This window comes from Anas platyrhynchos, chromosome 3 (genome assembly GCF_047663525.1).
Source record: "Anas platyrhynchos isolate ZD024472 breed Pekin duck chromosome 3, IASCAAS_PekinDuck_T2T, whole genome shotgun sequence".
Taxonomy (NCBI): domain Eukaryota; kingdom Metazoa; phylum Chordata; class Aves; order Anseriformes; family Anatidae; genus Anas; species Anas platyrhynchos.
The window spans coordinates 94,794,535-94,816,740 of NC_092589.1; the positions used below are offsets into that span (position 1 = coordinate 94,794,535).

Below are 22,206 nucleotides of genomic sequence, written 5' to 3' on the forward strand. Positions count from 1 at the left end.
TTGCATGCCTGTGACTCTTCAGCAGCGCTGGTCTGGTGTCTTTTAGATGTATGTCCCTTTCCTCTGTCCTCAACCTGATGTCCTCCCTTGTCTTTAGTCACCAGCCTGCACTGTGGCTCCAGTCTGGCTTGGGATTCAGTTCTCCTAAGGGAGCTGGAGAGTGACACGTCCTGGCCAGAGGGGCAGGGAGGAGGGGGACCCTCTCACAGGGTTTTATTGTAGAAAAATTGCCTGCTTTTGTGGGAAAGCCTTTAGCACACAGTTTTCCGTGGTTCTTTGAATGGAAACATAAAAAGGCACAGTTGTTTTGGGTTCAAAAATGAAGACCCTTGTGCTTTTAATTTTTTCAGCATTTAGCATAATGAAATCTAGTATCAGGGGTTTTAATGTTGTCTTTGAGGCTTTCCTTTTTTTTTTTTCTTTTTTTTTCTTTTTCTGCCACATATATACTGGGAGAACATTTGTTTCTTTGTTTAGCTTAACAGCAGTTCATATTCCCAGAGATTTTTCCTGTGTCATTTTTTTTAAATTAACTGCACATTGGATTTTTAATCACAGTTGGGATTAAAATTAAATTACATTTTATATGCATGTGAGCGTATAAAGCTATGTATATATATAAGAGTGATGTTGTGCATGTACCTTGATTGCATCTGCAGAATCTTTATAAACGGTTTGGAAAATATTATCTGTTGTAATTCCTTACGGAACAATCTTCTAGATGACTTGTTCTGGCTAGTCTTCAGCACGAGCGTAAATATACTCTGATACTATTCCCAATTAAGACGATGGTCTTTGTAAAAACAGGTCATGGTAATTTCATGTTTAGAAGTTGGAGTAAGAAGACGTGAATTAAAAAACGTTTATCAAGCTGATCAGCAGTATGGAGGCAGTGATTTATTCAATAAGATGGATCTAGAAGTCCCCCTGAAAGTCAGGTAAACAGAACTATTGCATAAGGCCAAAGATCTGGATTGATTCCTGCTGTCCTCGTCATGCACACAGAAATGCTGGCAGTCAGGGGATAGTCTTACAGATCTTGTATTGGAAGTGCAGTTTGTCTGTAGTAGATGGAAAAACTTCAGAAGAACCTTCTGACATTGTATTTTATCTTCTGGAAGCTTAGGAAGTTTCTGACCTGGTGCCTTACCGGGAACATCAGTGAATCAGCATTAAATTGTAGCCGAAATGCCCTCAGCCTCTGCCCTGACTGACAGCATCAAGAATCTTTGCACCTGAGAAGCGAGGCCCTTTGTTTCACTTCTAAGGAGCAGGTGGCTGAAATTTTTAACAATTTCAAATAAGGTTATACTTGAGCTAGCTATACTAACACTGAAAACCAAGAAGTTGGCCTATGGGGCAGACATCTTTCAGCTTTGCTGTACCCGTCAGAAAAGTTAAGGTTTTTGGCCGTCTCTCTTCTCATTACTTCTGCTCCCTCACCCATGATTGGCCTCCCAGGATCTGCTGGTTATCAGCTCTTCTCAACCCGTTTCAGTCAAAAAAGGTCAAGTGGCAAAGGCTGGCAGTCTCTTAGGGGGCACTGCGGAAGTGGATCCAATGGGTCGGTGACCACGGGCAGAAGAGCACTGCGGAGCCGTCAGGAGTGTTAACCTCTGCAGCTGGTGGAAGGGCTGTGCGTGCCCCTGGCTTCCCCGGATCAACTAAACATTGTATTTCTTTGGAGCGATGTGTAAGGATGTGTGAGCTGTTGGGAAAACTCACTCAGCACTGGGAAACATGTTGTTAATTGGCAGGCCATATGGCTTGATTAGCAATATGTTTAAAGGCAGAATGTGCACTGACTGCTGGCCTGACAACAGTGAACGTGCGTGCTGAGGATAATACACGTGCCAAGACAGGGTTTTGCTCTGTGCATTTTTTCACAGTTCACTGAGTCTAGCTAGCGGCATCTGTAAGCGATCAAGATTTAGGTCAGAATAGGTGAATATCTGGTATCGTTTAAACTGTCAGATACTGATTTTTGGTTGCTATATGCATTCGTTGAATATAACTTGACACTTTTTCAATAAAATGAAACAAAACGCAATGGAACAGTATGAGTGCAGACAAGGATGTGAATTTTGCCTATTATTATATTGAATTTTGATTTGTAAATCCGTCATGAAAGTGAAAGTTGAGGTATGTGTACGCATGGATGTTAAACGATAACTGCTTATATGACTGAATTCTTTGGTATAAATGGGGAACTTAAATTTTACTTTTGCATTTATGTGTGCAGGTTCGAAAACATGTGAATGACCTATATGAAGACCTAAGAGATGGACATAACTTAATCTCGCTTCTAGAAGTCCTTTCTGGTGACACCTTGGTAAGCTTTTAAATCAGAATGCAGGAGTTGCAGTTTGTTGTATATACATACACTCTGTTAACTCTTAGGATGTTGACTGCTGGAAACTTCTTTGATATTTCCCATAACCTGTGACTTGATACCAAAGACACAAGTTATATTTCTGTTGGTAAAATATTGCACCATGAATCCTGTAGGGGAATGCAATCTGTTTTCTTCATTTCTTGTGGTCAGTGAGACTTCTTTTTTCTTAATAGGGTAAAATACCAGTTTTTCTGCTCTTCCCTTTTTCTTTATAATTTTTCTTTTAACAAGTACTGGATGCTTAATATCCCTTCCCATTAGAGGGAGTAACTTACAAATAGCAAGGGTAAAATGTCCCTGAAATTGTCTAACACACTCCTCAGATGTCATTTCCTTTCTTTGTGAGCATTACTTCCTTTGCTTGGTATTTGTTCTCTTCGTTATGTTCTTCTTTTCATGCTCTTCTTTTCATTTGTGGTCTGTCTTGTGTCTTTGCTGTCCTGTCTCCTGTCTGTTATATTCATTAGCCAAGAGAGCGAGATTTTTTGAAGACCTTACGGTTGGTGAGTTCTACAGAAGCATGCGCGTATGAACAGCATGAGGATGTGGAGGATGAGGATAAGGGGGTAGGTGCCGACCCCCATAACTGTACTAACATAGTGTTTGAAGTGTGGTGTCTGCTAACGTAAAAGTCGATTCTTAGTTCAGTGTCGTGCAGTAGCTCCATAGAAAGGACAAAAGAACTCATGTGGGTAAACCAGGATATGTATGTTTAAAATGGAGGTATGGTAAGGACAAAGTTTTTTTTAGCCTATTTTATGAACAGCTAAAATGCTAAGATTTAACGTATCTGTTTGTTTACTTCCACTGAGCTGTACAAAACCAAGGTGCAACATTATCAAAATCCTATAGGACTTTTCTTTTTTTCAATTAGGGAATTCCAGTAATTCCAGCAATTCCATTAAAGCAAGCATTTATACATGCAATCTCTATTGCCAGTTAACAATTAATTCAGACAAAGCCTTGGAGGCTTTAAAACGGTGGCAGAAAATTAATTCCTCTTAGTTAGAAGCCACTCACCCACAGTGTATTTGCTGTAATATTGGATAATATTTTGAAATGAGGTAATTTAGAAGTGCAGATCTATTTCTTAGAATTTATCAAATATAATAGTTACTTTTTTCAAAGCAGATATTCAAAGTAGAAGTTATGTGACAACTATGTAGGGCTACCAAATATATGGATGGTTTGCAGGATCTATCTTTCTGGCAACAGATGTTGAATTATGGTTTTACTGTGTTTCAACCATCCAGAAGGGAAATATCTACCTATGAAGTGTAAAATACTGAGTGTTTGTTAGTCCAAGAAGCTCTTCCATGCCTTTGTAGAACCTGCATTGTCAGTGTTTGCTCTAGCAGCTTGTTGTCATAGGGCCTAATTATGTTCTTGGCTCCGTGTGTGTCGTGCTGCAGTTGTGATTTCAGTGGAATATGTGTGCTTTTTTCTAGAGGCATAACATACCTTAAAATGCTGCATTTTAGCTATACTTTAGAAAAAAAAAATATTTCCCCTCTGAGATCCTTGACCTTTATTTTGTGACGGTTTGGGATTTATTTTACTCTCTCTGTTTTGGAAAACAAAGTTCCAGGTCTGCAGTCCTGCATGGCATCCATGGATGTTATTCAGTAGCAAGGGCTGCAGGGACTGATCCTGGGCTCTCAGTGTGAAAAAGAAGGAGCTAAATCAAAGGTTCTACAATGTAAATTAAAGGTTTTTTGTGTTTCAGTTTATGCTTCTTATTCAACTCCATTTTCCCATGTTTTGTTTTGGCAAGCGTCTGATACTCCACAGGGGGAAAAAAGTCAAATGAGGAAGGCTTGGGTTTATCTTTGCGTTTCACAGCGATTGTCTGAGGAAATACTCATATTCATGGCTGAGCCCTAGCAATTAGAGTTTGCTTCAATTTAGTGCTGTGAAAGTTTGTCAAAAATCTGAAATAAGGAAGAAGAACATAAGGATTTGGATATTATGATGATAAAAAATTAACTGCTTTCCCATTGTTGATCTGTGGCAGCTAAGTAAAGTATTCTTTTTTCTGTGTGATTCTTCTTCTTGGTGATTTTACACTAACTGCATGCAGTTTTGCCATGTTTCCATTAACACACCGCTCATTTCACAGATTCTTGCTCATATGTTTTTGATTTGAGAAGAGTGATGAGTTTTTTTCACGCTTTATAATGTTTACCCAAGGCAAGAGTTTAAATTTACACTCTAGGGCTGTATATGTTGTATTATGTCTTTTTGGAGGAAGGTATTATCTTTATTAGATGCCTTTAAATAAATATGTATTGCTGTTACAATGGTTATGTGGTCGTATCATAAATAAATGATGTTAAATCACAGAAATGCATACAGAGATAAGCTTTCCATTACAGTTTACCAGAGCAACATGAACGTCCATGACATTACTTATATTTTGCTTTGCTTGATACACTGTAAGTCTTTCATAATTACATACTGCAGTTTGGTTTCTGTAGATTCACATGGGGCCTTTTTTTAGCTCTTTTGGCCTAAGTAGTACTTTACAGGGAAACAGCTATCTGCCAGCACGGAGCAAAGTTGCACCTTGGGACACTGATCTCCCTTTCCACCCATTGTTGTAAAAAATTTCAACTACAACTTAAAAAAATAAAAGTCACTAAAGCACACTTTTCCACCAAAGACATTGGCTATTGGCTTCATTTAAAACTGTAGAGGCTAGAACATTTTATGTGGTATTTTTCTGAGCCAGACTGTTTGTTCTTTTGTCTGAAAGGGAAATCTCACAACTCTTGTTTTCCAATTTTAGCCCCGAGAAAAAGGTCGGATGCGTTTTCACAGACTCCAGAACGTCCAAATTGCACTTGACTATTTGAAAAAATGCCAGGTACGGTGAACATTTTAATAGAAGATGTTAACAAAAATTGCATAACCAGTAAATAACATCAATAATATAAAAGAAAGTCCTCCTTGGTCATTCATGCACACTGTGTAAGAGCTGCTGGTATAGGTCTGGCTTGATCTTGTGCTTGAGATAGTAAAGAGGGATGTGTCAGAAGTAGCTTTACACCAGCCTTTTCTGAGCAATAACATCAACACGTGTGGTATACGATATTAAAGAGGAGAAAATTATGGGGAAGATCCACAGGAATTGCTTATAATAGATTCAAAATCTCGCAAGCTGTTCAAACACCAGCTGGTATGTATTATTTTTTCACAAAGTCTTTTTTTAGTGCAAAATCCAGATTCAGAGAATTTAGAACATTGTATGGGAGTCACTTGTTTTGATGATGCTTCTTTTGGAAAACCCTTTTCAAGCCTTGTTCCTGATAAAACCAGAACTTGTGCTCTAGAAAGTCAGTAGTCACCTGTGCTGTAGAAAGTTTGGGTTTAGTTCCACCTTTGGACCAAACACTTGAAACTGCACTCCCTGGTGGCTTTCTACTGCAGTGGAATGAGTTTCTTTCCGCTTTTACATTTCTTTTAGAAACTTAGGATTCTCGCTTTCTCCTTTTGCAAAATGGCAACATTCAAAAATGTCAAAAAAATTTTTTGAAATTAAAACTGCATCCCCATCTAACCCATCCTTGTGAATTGACACTGGAAATGAGCTGTTCGGGTGATTCTGATTGGTTTGGTTTGTGGTGTTTTTTTTTTTTTGCTACTTGAAAAGTGTGAAAAAATACAAGGTAGCAAAACGTAAGCAGATACTTTGTTTGTTTGTTTTTAAAGCAGATTGCCTTTTCCATACCGTGAGTGTAGTTACAGACTTCAGCTTGTGGGGTGAGAGAACCAAGAACTCAATCCTGCTTCCTTGAGTTCAAGGGGAACTTCTGTGAGCTATTGAACAAAAATGCTACGAAGTAAATGAAAGGCTAATTGAACTGATGATCACAACGGCATTTTTATGCAGCGAGACCTCTGGGTTTGTGCTGCACCGTGCCTTATATCTGTATGCCAGATGAGGTACATGTCACAGGACATGTAAAATCAGATCATCCTCTCTCCCTGGGAACTGCAGGCCTCCATCATGTGGCTCTTGATTGTGATCTGAGAATTTTTGTGCTTCCTTCAGCCTTGCAGTTTCATGAAGGTGGCCATACCCTAGCTTACAAAATAATTGTATGCTGTTGGCGTTCTTGGGTAAAAGTTTCAGCTCCCCCTCCCCTTCTTATAGAGGGGGTCCTAGCCTGGAGTGAGGGCTATGAAAGGTTTTGAAGGCAAAGGGACTTTTCCAGAGACCGGGGTTCAGCTCAGGAAGGAAAGGCAGAGTTAAAGAGGTGTGGTGCTCTCGTTATTTCTTTCTAAACCATATTTAGGAGGTAACTTGCTCGGGGTGGATGTATAACCTCCAGACACAATGCTTTATTGTTCCTTAGGTTAGAAAGAGTCTATGCATGGATAATTCTGGAGCCTGACTTGGGGGAAAAGAATAAAATACAAAGAAAAAAATAAAGAGGAAGCGTATTTGACTATCATGTAGAGCTTTGCCAAACACAAACAGCTTTCATATGCAGTGAGAGGAAAACATTTGGATGTCTTTCATTTCTTTTTTTGAACTGGGGAATACACATTTTCCAGAGAGAGTGCTTTTTTTTTTCTTTTTTTTCCTTTTTCTTTTTTTTTTCTTTTTTTTCCTTCTAATAGTTAAGATTATGTCTGCAGAGCAAAAAGAGAGCATGCCTTTGCTTGTTTAGTGTTGATAACAGGGCATATGTTAAAAAGCATATGCATGTAACTTTACTAGCATAAGCATAAAATACCTTTTATCTGAGTCATCATTAATTGCTAGGCTACCTGGATAAATAAGACATAGAGAGAAATTGAATAGAATAATAAAATACAACAAAGAAAATAGAATTATTAAATTTACTCTGAACATGAGTTTATTGGAATGGCAAAAATACCACCCTTTGTTTTAACCCTGTTAACCTGTTCATGTTCACAGCATTGTGAATGAGTAAAATAGCAGAGGTGATAATAAGCTTTGTCATTAATATGGCATTTTGGGGATAATAAATTCTTGGTTTTATCAAGCCAGGTTGTTGTGCTTTAACAGGCAAGTTCTCTTGTTGCTGGATTCTGTCTTTGATACGGAAGAGCATGGGGAAAGCCGGTGATCACTTCCTGAGATTCGGCATTGCCCTGAGACCGATGTACCACAGTTACAGATCAGCATGTCCTTGTTATCCTCTCCCCATCTGTCACACCTTGACACAGGCCGAGATGAAGGGCATTTGGCACAGAACCAGATTTGCCGGCATAGTGACAGCGGAGGGATCTCCTCAAGTCAGCGTGGGTGGGAGAGGGTGATTCCTGGCAGGCCACAGGCAGCCAGAATTTAATTCCTTTCAGCTTTTGAAAACTAAAGAAAATAACCAAGTAGGCTCAGGAAGTGAGTAATGCTTCCTTTATAGTCGCGCCTGTGCAGTGCAGTATGTATTTTTGGCATATTTATTTCAATTCTGTGTGTTTTCTTCCCTCTTTGGCAGGTGAAACTGGTTAACATTAGAAATGATGACATAACAGATGGGAATCCCAAGTTGACTTTGGGGTTGATATGGACCATAATTTTGCACTTTCAGGTAAGTCTAGTTTTGCTTGGCAATACGTTTTCACTCAGATTTCTGCATACCTTTATGATGAGTGGGTCAAGTTAGGACCTCCAGATAGCCTGTGCAAAAATACACATTATGCTTCTAATGTGTATTGGAAGGTTTTGATAATTCTGTTTTGGTGATATAAACTAAATCTTAAGTTGTAGTTTGCTGTCTAATTTCTTATCTGTGCAGTCATAGAAAATACCTTGGCTTTTGAACATTATTAAAGACAGAGATTGGTGTTTTTCTTTCAGCACTTGGATAAATAGGGATTGTTTTATTCTACAGACTGGTTTTGTTGAATATTGAAATTAAAAAAAAAAGAAGTTTTAAATCTTGTTTCGTTTTGGATCATCTAAATTTCTTTCCTGATACGAGTCTTGTAGCAAGCACTACTTTCAGCATTTTCAAGCAGTTGGTAACAGTTCAGCATTTGTTTTTAGTACAATAAACGTGATGGTAACACGGGGTCACACTAGGTGGCACTCTGATTGTTGTACACTGGGCAGATTGTGTACAGTATAATGCAGCCTCACAGTCTGTGGTGTTAAATTGCTCCTCAGAATGGGGCCATCACAATGGCTGTGGCTGTAGATGATGTAATTCAGATGACAGATAATTCCCATTTACTGACTGCAGCATTGTTAGCAATAGACTTGGTGCTGTGCAGTCATTTGAAATGGTTGAAACATGACACAATTGTAAGGAAAATGCGTGGTTCGCTTAAGAATATCCTGTACTGGATTTATGATCAGAAGAGAACACCTTTTAAACAAACACACAAAACCAAAAACAGCTGCTAGGGTCTTGTGAATTGCAAGGAGGAACAAAAGACACAAATAGGACCAATGTGGCAATGGTCTAACCATGGTGGGCAGCTCAGCCAAGGCCAATGCACAGGGTGAAGGAGAATCTAACTGCTCACCATCAGCGAGGCTCTGAAGTTCTCTCAACCTCCCTGTTATCTCAGTCTTTAACTTAACTTCTACATGGTATATGGAGAAAGAAGTCTGGGAGTAAATATATTGATCATGATCCAAAGAATAAGCAATGGTTGAATGTTGCTGTGTTTTAAGAAATAAAGATTATTAAAAACATGGATAGAAGCAGATAACGGTAATGACACTTTTAACTGATGTGTGTTTTATCTTTCTGAAGCTCATGAACAGGTTTTTGCAGGAAGAAATTTTTATTTTTTCTTGCTAACTGAAGCATAGGACATCTGGTGTGGTTTTGGATGCTTATAGAAAACGATGAAAGCTAGCATTACTATTTCCACCTGTAAAAAAAAAAAAAAAAGTCAAGAAAGAAAAACATGAAGTGTCTAATTTAGGCGAGCTGGGGTGACAAAGATTTTCCGCTGTAAGGTAGCCAGCTCTGTGTGAAATATGTAGGACCATTTAAATTGTAGCTGAAACACTTACTTCACTCTGGCCTGACCCTCAATAACTATGATGTAAATCTCTACCAGTGTAATTCAGGTCTTGTAAATCTGTCACATTTCATTTTTTCAAACTAATTTGTTAAAAAATTTATATTAAAATATTTTTAAGAATGAATAGTTCTTAGATTGAATATTAAACCACATCAGTACATATGAAGTAACCAAAGAAAAGGATTTTATGAAATTAATTTTGTCTTTTTAGTAGTAACAACTGCAGTACCTATACTGAATGAAGAAGGGATTAGTAAGGTGATGGATGCTCTATGTTAATCTGTGCAACCTTAGCATTTGCCTGTGTGCCATTTCTTTTGAGGCATCTGGAAATTTGGTGTCGTTGGCACCTGTATATGGCAGATTCAGGTTCAGAATACATAAGGAAATTCAGAAGAATGTGCGTACTTACACTTACCAGTTTTTTTGTCTTCACTCAGATTTTGAATGAGGGAAAAATCTGAATTGAAATGTCTGACAGCAGAGCCTTAATGAAAAAGATGAAGCTTCGTGACAATAAGAGTGTTTATGCATGGAGTAATCCTATATATATATTGGGAAAGTTGTGGTGAGGCTCAATTCTAAATTCTCCCTGTAATCTGATAATCTGAGGGATAGAGGTTTGGTCTGTACAGCTGGTATAGCCTGGAGAGTGATTCAGCTAACCACCTTCTGAAGCCTCTCTCCATTTGACTAAACATAAACATCTGTTCTCGTTGGAGATTTATGAGACGCCCACAGAAGTATGAGAAGCATGACAGGTTTTATGGGAAGCACACTGTCAGCTGGGGAGAGACTGAGATCAGACAGGATAAGATACATCTTAAATGGAAGTAAACACGTTTAGCAATGGATCTGAGACCTGGGGGGCAGTCGATACAGTGGGTGGAACTTGGTGAAGCAATTGAGATGACTCCTGTAGTAGGTGCTTAGAGTACCTACTGAGCAATTTCGTGGCCCAGCATAGGCTCCTGCTGTGATCTGGGATGATGCATCGTACCCTGCCTCACCTGGAGGTGCAGATGCAGTTAGGAGGAGAGTTTCCTTTGGTCCTTTGTTGCGTCTGTAATCCCCATGTAGATATCCCAGATGGTTTTAAGCATCTCAGATGTTCTAAGTGGGCAGTTGACTTACTCCTTTTGTCTTTACTTCAGGGTGTGATACCTTGTTGTTAGGGGCCTGCTGACTGTACTAACTAGATCTGCCAGGCTTGATTCAGTTGCATAAAGACAGGTGTCATTTGAGGTTCGTGAGAGTATCCAGGACATGCATGTGGAGTTCTCTGATGAGACACCAGATCTATGAGAGACCTTTGTTCTTCTAGACTTGCAGCTGGAGGCCAGCAGGGGTATCTCTCAGGGCTCTAGAAGCCTGTGTTTAGGAAACGGCCTCAACTGAGTAAAACGGGCTCGTAGAGACCTAGCCAGCATATAAACACCTATACAAAGACACCTACATTGAGGTGTCTTAATTTGAACTGCCCCTTAAATTTTCTGGTCATTTGCAGTAGTTATTTCTCAGCGAGCCTAAGGGTCCGTTTGCTGTGTGATGTTATTGCCTCTGTTTCATCATCAATAATCTTAACACCATCGCAGCCTGGGATGTAGTCAAAAGGTGAGGGATTATTTTGCCTGTTGTGGTTTCTTGTTTCTCTGAGTCATGGCACTTATCTGGGGGATAATATTTCCTCAGAACCGAAAATCCTTCTGAGTATTGGAATGAATTTAGAAATGATTTAGGGGAAGGCCATGATGAACAAAAAGGAGATGATATGCATTTGAGGATTAAGTTTCTTTTGCATCTGAGTTACGTCTAGAGATGTTTATGGCTTTCTGACTCGGTACCCACAATTAGATAAATGTAAGCTTTGTTCCACATTATACCACTGGCTTTTGCAGCTGCACAAGTCCAAAAAAAGTACATTCTTCTGTGGCCCAAGTAATTGTATATAAGATACAGAAATGATAGAATAGGAAATCCAGTAGTTTACTGAGTTAAGTATTTTAGAAAATAATTTGTCCTGTAGATATGGAAAATCCCTGAGACGTGTTGTTAGGATTTAGGCAAGCTTACAGTTATGCATTTTGCATGCTTTTAGTAATCTGTTTTTTTTTTTTAATTTCAGTTTCATAATGCAATAGGTACTATTAGTTTGTGGCTAATCTGTATATGTATATATGATATATATATGTATATATATATCATGTATATACATATACATATATACATATATATATATCATGTATATATGATATATATATGTATATCTGTATAACCTGCTAAATCAGACTGCACTGTTTTTATGATTACATGCTGCATGTATAAATGTCTAAATTAATAATTGAATAGATTTTGTTTTCAATGCCCAGTACATTTTCACTCATGACATTAGAGATGAGCAACTATAAATAAAGGAAGATTCTGGACCTCAGAAAGTAACTGCAGTTTTAGTAGGATAATTTATGTGAAAATCAGTGATGATTTATTTTCAAACCACTGTGAATATTCTTTAATTTCACACTCTTTTAGAGTAATCTGTAATTGTTTAAAAACAAAACAAAGCAGAAACTGAAACCTGAAACTTTTAAGCGTCTTAAATTCAAGGCCTCTGTGAATTCAGGCCTTCACAATTTTCTGGAACTTCCAAGTCCTGACTCAGTAGGTTTGTTTATTTATTTATTACTGTTTCATCATCATTTTGCAGCTCAGTAACTCCTGTGAAACACTCTTTCTTCCTCTCTCCCCATCTCCCTGCAATCAGGCCTTTTTTTACAAAAGGCTGCTTGTGAGGCCCCAGTCTGTAAGGCTTTTGTCCAGACATTACGTTGCCGTCCAGCCCCCCCTAGAGAAGATGGGCTCTTTTTCCCAGGCCTCCTTAGGGCACGTGTTACCTCTTAACATTTCTCTTGTCAGCCAGCAATTATTTTTTTTGCTGTTGGTTCCCTGTAAGCCTTCCAGCCAAATTCGTTCTTTATCAGTCTGCCACAAAGCAGTCCTGGGACTGTTCATTCGGGCTAGCGGGTCAGCAGTTAAACATTTGTCTGTGTTAGGGAAAAAGGCAAGAAGCATGGATTTCTTTGTAGGTTACTTGGTGGAGATACAAAACTACCCAGCCTTTTCTCAAGTTCCTGGTACCTCTTACCACAGTGAGGTTCTTTGGAGGCTGTAGTGCAATTAATATTATTTTGAAGCACTCTTGCATTGGTCATGAAGGCTTTGGCCTTCATTTGGGGTCTGAGAGCTGGCCAGAGAAGGAGACAAGTCAGAGGTGGTGGCCCACTCCAGCAGATGACTTGTAAAAAGCAGAGGAATAATGAGATATTCTGGGATCTCAGTACCTTCCTCTCTTTCAGTTGCTCTGATGCTAAATCCGTGGTAAGAGTCATCATATAGGAGACATGTTGCCTATTTTTCTGTTCCCGAGATGGCAACATGGAATTGAGAGTTGGGTCTGACCTTCAGTTGCTGTTCTTGTGCCACCTATTTCTAGTCTGCCAGGAGCAGCTGGATCTGGAGCTGGCCTCTGGGCCCTGTCCAAGCTCTGGGGCTTGGATCCCAAAGATGGACATTTAATCTGCCCCTGCTTTAAAATAGCTAGAACAGTTCCAGGTCTGATCTTCTCAAAGATTTAAAGATGGAGCTATGAGGCTAATTGTGTAATCTCCGACTGTCAGTGGTCATAAACCCTGTTCCACTTGGGGCTTGAGATTCCCAGTGGCAGACCTATCATACTTGATGCTCTTCCTGTATTTTATTTCTCAGCTGAGTTCCCAATTATCTCTTCTAGAACTCTTCAGCAATTGAAGAAAATTGCTGGATCTCAGTTAGGAAAATGAGCATGAAATTCTAGGAATTTCTGGGATTTATCTGACTCGCAAAGATGAGAGGCATTAAATCTCATTGCAGAATCATACTTATACTTTACATCTAATAATAGTGGGATATCTGTAGCTGGATGAGAGTTAGGAGCAGTTAGCTCATTCTGTTCATGCCGAATGCCATAAAACCACCACCGAAGAACAAATTCTTCTTTCCTCACTTTGCTAAGAGTCATCTCACTGGACATAAAACCTTTCCCCTGCCAGATCTGCTGTTCATGTGGTACTGCTGGTACCTCAGTGGTACCTGGTGGCTGAACAGCTCTTTCACATTTTGGGCAGTGTCTCTACAGCTCAAACAGAACTGCAAATAACCTTTTGTTTGTGCTGGAAAGCCTGTATTTCTTGCTTTGTTCTCCATCTTTCGCCATGTTTTAATTTTCACTTTCTCTTTGACTTAAGTTTGTCTCTCTGTCATTCTGCCTGTGACCTTTGGGCTGTGCAATAAAACGCTTTCTGGTTATCTGGTATGCTGCTTTAGTACCAAGAAATGACACGTAACCTTTATGCTAAATGCTCTATGGCTTTTCCTGTGTTGCATTAAAAAAAAAAAAAAAGAGGGGAGGGAACATAGATCTGAAACTACCTACAGTGGATTCTAGTTTATTTCGACAGCGTTGTCACCTTAACGTGTGATACAGCTGTTCAGTGTTGAGAACATTTCACAGCCTCACATTTGATTAGTTTCCAGAAATCTATGGTTAAATGCTCACAAAACAAATATATACCTCTTCACAAGCTATTTCATGCCTTGGTGTTAATCGTTTGTTTGTTTTAATGTTAACCTCTTGTTTGTGATTAAGCAGCCTGTAAGACAGATCAAATTGCAGACAAGTGTTGGTCTAATCCTTTATTCATGTTATTCTTCTTAAGAGTTTATGTGCTAGAAAAAGTCTTTCACCAATCTCCCTTTAAAACTTTCTGGTATTGGTGAGTATGTATTTGGATCTTTGTGTGTTTCTTTAATAAAATAAACAAACAAAACCAAAAAAATCCTAACGCCAGAGCAATCCATGTAAGTATTTGAACAGCTTTGACTGTCTGTTTTGTTGGCTTCAGCCAAGGCTGAGCTTCCACTGGGGTCTAGTCAGATGTCTGGGACAAAGCCCCTGGCCCGGTCAGCATCTTACTACACTTGGATGATATATTTCTTTGGTCTAGCAGATACGTTTTAGAAGAAATTTCAGTTTCCCTTTTCCAAGACTCCAGTTTAACCCTGGTGTCTCTGTCTCTTTCCCACTTAGAAAAACTAACGACTTCACAGAATTTCTGTTAGATAAAAGTGGTCATTTTGTCCTTAGTTGCTTGCACTTCTGCTTAACATCTTCCCTTAACACTACATATGATTTTACATAAAATATATTTTTTAAAAATCCAACTGACGTAGATGCAATTTTTCAATTCTTTTTGTCCTTGATCTTTTATTTGGTTCGAGGACATAAGTAAGGGATCATAAGGTTTACTTTTTGCTTCAGAAAATGCAAGGAAATTGTAGAAAGAATTGTTAAGAGAGGTGATAGCCTTCTCACCTAGGAACAGCTGGTAAATATTGTTAAATTGACTAAGTATCAAAACTACATGTTTCTTATCTTTTTTTTTTCTGGGGGATAGAAATGTGCAAATACTGCTAATAATCTGTACAGATATATTTGGAATTAATTTATTCCTAGCTAATATTGAGAAATAGATAAAATCTGTGAATAGCTGCAGATCAACCATCTGCATCCATCTAAACTGGCCTGGAACACGCAGAGGTAAGCCAGAGCTGTTGGAAGCAATGGGCTTGTAACCAGTGTTTCAGAACTGATTCTTGCTGCTTCAAGTTATTTTTGCTGCTTCAAGTTTTAGTTGCACTTCAGAGGCATCTAATTTTCTGAAAAAGCCAATGAACTACTAAGAAAAATAAAAAATTAATATATAAATGGGGATATGCTAAATCAGGAACTTTCTAAAATACTGTTGACATTATAAAGCACAGACTGTCAGCTGTAAAATAACCATGTGTTTCTTCTGACCTATCTTGAAATCAATTTCTGCTGACATTTTTATGTCAGTCAGCGTGCCACCAATTCTAATGAGGGTTTTGAAGTAGTGAATAATGCTTTAGGGATGGTTTTTGTTTGGAAGAAGGTGGTGTCACGCTGCTTGTTAAACAAATTGAATCAGTCTAAAATAAACATGCAGTAAATCACTGTTTGTTAAAAATCAGTTAGCTAATACAGTTACTGTTTAGAAACCTCTTATGCCTTCATTTAAAGACGTAGTTTCATTGGAAAATTTAAATGTGCAATTTTTCTAAGCAGTTTCTTAACTCCAGCAAAGTTTGTGGAGGATGAACATGGGCAGTGTATTTGTGGTAGTCTACATTAAGTACACCTTTGATGAGACAGTTAATATGGCATGAAAACATGTAAGTGTTCATACTAATGATGGACTCTAATCTTTTGCATAATTTCTGGTTTAGCGGGATAGTCATAAGTCATTTTTAATGAGTCCATAATGAAATATTTCATTATTATACTATGATATGTTGTACAATAAATCATAATTATTATTATTATACATATTGCTATTAAACCAAAAGCTGTATGTGTGTGAAATGAAGTCAGTCTTGGTCAGTTGCATTGCAAAGTCCTTAACTTCTTTTCTGATGAGAGAGGAGAAAGAGAGGTATATTTTCAAGTGTAAAAGCTGATTCTTTATACAAACACAACAGTGCTCTTTCCAAGGACTATATTTTTATTTTTCTGATGTGCTTTTCTAATAGTTGGGGAGGACCAAGTCAGGACCCAACTCAGTCCCGTGGGGAGGAGTGTTTTAAATCACGGAGTCCTCGGGGCCTTGGCAGGGAGGCAGGTTTCGGAGCTGGCTAGAGCACAGCTTTTTACTGTGAGTATAGGGAGCAAATGTCACGGCCGCACCTTTATGTTGAGCACACTACAAATGCAAATAGAAATCAAGGCCGTGGAATAGGATGTGGTCATAGCATAAACATCTGCTTGGAGAAGAAATGTGCCAATATGTAGCTGCTTATCTAGCATTGGCACATACCATTCTTTAACAGCCCTATATTCTGTTAGTGCTATAGTATAACATTTTCTGAGCAAATTTTACCCCAGTGCCTAGAGAATAGTCAGAAATGAGCATCCGTATTCTTGTAATTTCTTTACATGCTGACAGCACTTTTTTAACACGCTCCTCAATCCCATCTGTAAAATGTTGTAGAATATTACGGTGGAACCGGTCCCTGGGGATAAAGTCCCCGGGTTTCATTAGTACAGTTCCTTTTAAAGTAAGTGAGGGAAACTCGGTGACAACAGCTGGTGATGCTTTGCAAGCTACTTGGTAGCTCTCTCTTTGTGAGACACCATGCACATGACCCCTGCCAATGTGTGTTGTTTTAGTAGGCTTTGTATATTGGTAGCAAAAATGAAGCAGAAGCTTGCATTTTTATTTAATTTATAGGTACAGATATTTTCCAAACAAAATATGTTGGTGATTAGACATGCTTGCATTTTAATGGTTTACGTTTCCATCTAGTTTTCAGAGGTCTGCTCATATTGCTTGGATATTATTTTCAGAGCTACAGAACAGGAGCATGGGAGGAGGAAAAAACTTGACTTCAAAAATACCAGTAGAGTTTAATTTGGACGTATTATAGCTATATTTTTTTTTACAGTAACTGTAGACAATTTTCTAGACAGACTGGCTCTTGCAATTTTGCTTCACCTTCCTCTGCCAGCAGTTTTAAATTGGCAGCAAGGTTCCAGCCCTGAGTACACAGCACCACTGTCCTGAGCTCTTGTGATAATGGGGAAGTAGCAGGTTATTTATAGCTGACAGATCAGTAAAAATCACGTAAGCTGCTATGAAATCTCCACATACAAATAAGAGCTTGACCCCCAACATGCTGCCAAAGCAATCTCTGATCGTTTACTTTAATCTTCCTTTCCGTGGATCATTGGGTACATAATAAGAGCACAGGCAGGGAGAAACAAATTTGCCAACGAAATTGCTGTAGCTATTTATTGTCCTGCTTGCTTTGGATCCGGAGTGGAGCTGATAGTTTCAAAGGTTGCTGCGTATTTTCCTACTTTATCTTGTTTGAGTTACCGAACGAAATGGGAAGTTAAATGTATTCAAGAATTTTTCTTTTGCTCATAAATGCTTTGTCATCTCTGTGAAAGGCCATCAGCTTTCCAGCCTAATGCTGCCGCGGTGATGTTTATTTAAGAGGATTGGTGGCCAGAAATAAGCCACAGTGTCTAATCAGACACAGGCCCTGCCTGGGCACCCTGCCACAACATTTATTGCGTGTGCGTTTCTCATAAGCAAAATGGCTACGTACTGAGGAGGATGGAGGGGAAGCCTGGAAGGAATTACGGTGCAAACTGCAGTTCTTAGCGTCCTGAGGAGGATTGAAGTGTATGTAAATATACTGGGATGAATGAGGCTGTGTGTCCGTGAGTTCCTGAACACCAAATGGGGAATGTCTGTGGATGCGTAAGGGCTGAAAAGGAAGAACAGTACTTGGATCCTGCCAAAGCTCCCTTAAGTCCAGCTAAACATTCCCCTGGAAGAAAATACTTCAGAAGAAAATCGAGAAAGAAATCAGTGGACGGGAGACCAGATTCCGTACCGACTAAAGAAAATGAAGAAGAAAGTCAATATGAAGTGGGGATTTCAGAAAACACCGAGATTCTTCCAAAGGGTATGGGATTGGCTGATTCCTTCCCACAGAGACTGACAGCGGATGGTAGTGCTCTGCCCGTGAGTACAGACCTCTCGGCTGAACTTATTAAGGCAGAAGTTTTACCGAGGGAAACAAACAGTGATTCTCCCTGTCGGGGCAGTTTTCATGGTCATAATCAGAGGCTCACCAAGTCTGATGAAACAGAGGCATGGTTAAATGAAGGAGACAAGAGGAGTTCAGAGGAACGATGTGCTCGGAAGAGGAAATATTCAGCCTGTGACAACAAGAGAGAATTAGCATTTCAGAGGAAAGCAAGTGGTCTTTGTTACAAAAGAGCTGCTAGCTTGAATTCTGCTATCCACCTTTTAGGCAGACAGCACGAAGAAACTGGGTTTAACAAAACTTCTCACAGAACTGTTGAAGATGTCCCAGAAAGCAATAAATCTGAAAAGTTGCGTCGCTTTCTTCCTGAAAGCAAAAGTGATCCACTGCTTGAACAAAAGAGGTTTTATTCTTCTGATGATGTGTTTTCCCAATTGCCAAAAGAAAAAGCATTACATAGCATTTCACCAAACAGGAGCAAGGTAAATACTTTGGCACTGTACATTAACATTGCAACATAGCTTGAAATAAGTACTGGAACAGTATTTTTGTTGTGTTAGGGAAATGTCTTCCACTCTACAGTATTTAAACTGTTAACACATGCTGTGATGCTACAGGTAATCACAGGACAGGATATGTACTTGATCTTTCTCATAGGTTAAGCAGTACCTCTGTCCTTCAGGAGTATTGATTTATCCGTGTGCTGTTCTGCTGTCTGTAGTTCAGTTTCTTTACTATTTTTTTAAAAAAAATATTGATGTTAAAATCTAGGAGGTGGAGTGAATTCTGGAGCGTTGCTTTAGATTACCTTTAATATCTGTGGTAGATGTTCTTATCAACACTTAACAGTCATGTGATACTTTTTAGTCTTGCATCAGATAAAGGGAATATTTCTAATTCTTTTTAGTTATGACCAAGAGGAACTGAAGAATGATAGAAAAATGTAGGAAGCTTGAAATAGAAAAAGTGGACATAAATCATGTTAATAATGCTCTGCACTTTTAAAAGATCTTTCCTCCAAAGTTATGTGCTCTATTAATATTAATTACTCAAATTCCATCTTCCTCTGAGGGTAGGATTAATTTTGCTTTACAGTCTATCAATACTGTATATCAGAAGTGCAAGCTTAGTTGCTGAATATCTGAGGGAAAGCAAAGTTTTGTTTGTCGGTATCCATATCAATCCTGCCCCACTCAGCTTCAGTACAGCTGAAATCTCTTTAAGTGTGGGTCAAATGCCAGTACCAGGATCTGGTCCCAAACTGATTCCCCTTCCTGAACATCTGAGCTTTGAGTTGAGTCAACAGAGAGGGCATATGCCAAAGGTGCTCTTCCCAGCAAAAATCTAAGGGCAACTGTGTTGCTTACATAATTTACTTTTGTAACATGCCACAAATCATACTTTTTCCAGGTTTAGGATTTAAATGCAGATAATGCCCTCAATTACAATACAGAGTGCATGCTAGTACAAATAACCTTCTAATACAGACCTCTAATGGAGGTCTTTGCCCTTTTAATCTTAACTGGAATTCAGGAACAGCTTAGGGACGTTCTTTGATTTGACCGAAGCGTCACTACTGAGCAGAGGAGTATGGGGCCATGTCCGTTCATCCAAGCCTTTTCCAGTATAATCAGAGTAACACTTCTAGTATCACTCCAGCCAGGCATATACCCCTTGATACCAAAGTAAAAGGGGAAAAAAAGACCTTCTGAGCCCTACATCAACACTGAGGCTTGATAACACTGCCTAGTTATATGAATATGAAACCTACTAACAGATCAGGCTAAACACGTGAGTTGCTGAAATATCTGGTTTTCAGTTTAATTCCCTTTCTCCATCCAGGATTCTGAATATAAAGAATTGTAAAAGCACCTAGCTTTGACCTGAAGACAAACCCAGGAAGAAAACTAGATTTCAGACTCGAGCTTAGTTTACAAAGTCATGACCATTTTTTCTTTGATTGCTTTTGAGAATTAAACAGGTATTTGAATATCTTGTGTTTTAGTATAAAACAGTGAAGCTGTCATTTATACAAATCCACAAAGTTCCTGGCAGCAGCCTGAGCTGATACGCAAGGTTTGCAGTTACTGGTCTCACTGGTTTTACCATTTGCTTTGCCATAATTGCAGGGGTCAGCGGCACACACTCACCTTGTCAGCTTATTCAGGCTGTGATGTGTGCTCAGCTCACACAGTGCCACAGCTGTGCCTGATGTCTGGAAGCATGTTGGCTTGCCATACCAGGAGGCATATACCAGAGGAAACTGATTAGTGCAGTGAGCTAATTTACACTGTTGCAGAGGTCTGACATTTTATCTGCTGAAACAGCATGATAACCACTACTGGAATATGTTTACTATGTCCTTGTCCTTAGAGCCTCTTTCTGTGACACCTTAATATGTCTTTCCTCATTATGCATGTGACACAGTTAGGATTTTGTGGTCACACATGTTCTATTGCATTAGCTCTGTTTTCCTATTTGCAAAACTTAAGTAACTGGGATGTTCTGTTCATTCTTGACTGTTCACTGAGAACATGGAGATACAAGTTTTTTTACACCCTGCCTGGGCCTCATTTCTACAGCTCTTATTTTCTAGTACTTCCACGTGCAAGATATTCTCTGATCCTGTTCTAACTTGGGGCTGTTCTAGAGCCGATGGCAGCTTGCATTAAGGTCAAGAAATTGACATTCAAGACTGAAACAGGCTTCCTATGACAGCTCCCTTTTCAGTGATGTTTTAGCAAAGTGCAGGCAGAGTAGGAAACCAAGAGTCTAGTTTTGGCTTCTCTATGGAGGATGCAGTCACTGTGTTGAAACAAGTTGAAACAAGTCGTGTTGAAACATGACTTTCAATCAGTACCAGCAAAAGATGGCTACCAGCTGGTGTTAGCACCAGTTTTTATGGTTGTCAACTTGTGTAGAAACCAATGGCTTCTCTGTATCATCACAGCATCAGCCATCACTGCTATTCTTCCAGCTTATCTGTGGTAGGTTCAGTTACAGTTCATGAATGTGATTTTTTTCCAGGAAGGATACGGTTAAACTAATAGATAAACAGAATAACTCACCTGCTTCCACTAGTCAACTAGCTGAGGAGATTACAGCCAAGACAACTTTTTGCTACCTACGTAGTGTCTAACAGAGTGAATGTCTTTTCTATGGTGCTAATTATAATCTGCAAGAAGAAAAATGTATTTGGACCAGGTTAGAGGAGATATATTTCACTTTGGAATTTAAAAAAATGGTTTATTTGTAACCAGCTTATTCAGTAAAATACTTCTTGTTAAGTAGCCATCTGTTTATTATTTCAGTTATCATTTCGAATAGTTGTAATACAGCAAGAAACCTCCCAAGTGTGTCCCACCATCATGTCATCTGGTGCTGTCATGTCGTGCAGCTAAGGGAGGGGGAGATGTCAGTTGTTCTGCAATGTGATTTGCAGAGCAGTGGTGCAAAAGTCACAAGTTCTGCTTTATTGGCATTGTTTGCTTGCTCTTAAAACACGAAGCAGATGCAATCCCCCTTTAGTGCTGGTGAATGACGGAGATTTATAATTGATGGAACTACAAAACTAGCACTGAAAAGGTTCTGGAGAGGTCATCTGTGTCATCTCCGTACCTGAAGGCAAGACAACTTCATGAAAACCATTCCTGACTGTTACGCATGGCTTGTTCTTCTGTGTCTGCCATGCTGCTCGTTTCACATCCTTCCTGAGTAATTAATTCTAGTGCTTATCTGCCTTTTGTATTATAAATGCTTTTTAGCTGAAAACACCTATGCCCATTTTAAACTCATCAGTTCTTTTCCTATTCCTAGAAGACTTGATTTATTACAGTTTTTTGTTTTTTTTTTACACAGTATTTTACATATTTAAAGACTGTTGTCATGTTTCTCCTCAGTTTTCCCTACTTTAGACTAAATAAACACATTTTTTCAATCTTTCCTAACAGGCCGTGCATTTTTAGATTTCGGTCTTCCTTGTTTTTCTCTTCTAGTCTTTTCCAACTAATCCAAAAAATTTTGAGGGTGTTGTCCAAAGCTGGACGCATGGCTCCAGAGAGACTTGCATAGAGCTGAATAGAAGCATTTACATTTATGGCCAAATGGAAATTCACAAAGTCCAA

At 39.0% G+C, this 22,206-nt stretch overlaps 1 protein-coding gene across 40 annotated transcripts in view; it reads left to right on the top strand.

The window, feature by feature from the left end:
* The window catches only part of DST (dystonin), a 297,166-nt gene that overhangs the window by 108,579 nt on the left and 166,381 nt on the right, over positions 1–22,206 (top strand). For 22 of the 40 annotated variants that reach the window (XM_072036347.1, XM_038176486.2, XM_072036332.1 and 19 more), the window contains 4 exons: positions 2,243–2,332; positions 2,863–2,961; positions 5,184–5,261; positions 7,867–7,959. In XM_072036347.1, coding sequence (XP_071892448.1) covers positions 2,243–2,332; positions 2,863–2,961; positions 5,184–5,261; positions 7,867–7,959 — 360 coding nt within the window. Of the gene's footprint in view, positions 1–2,242; positions 2,333–2,862; positions 2,962–5,183; positions 5,262–7,866; positions 7,960–17,591; positions 18,565–22,206 lie in introns of those variants that run through there. The other 18 variants (XM_072036330.1, XM_072036348.1, XM_072036349.1 and 15 more) reach the window with 4 other exon arrangements.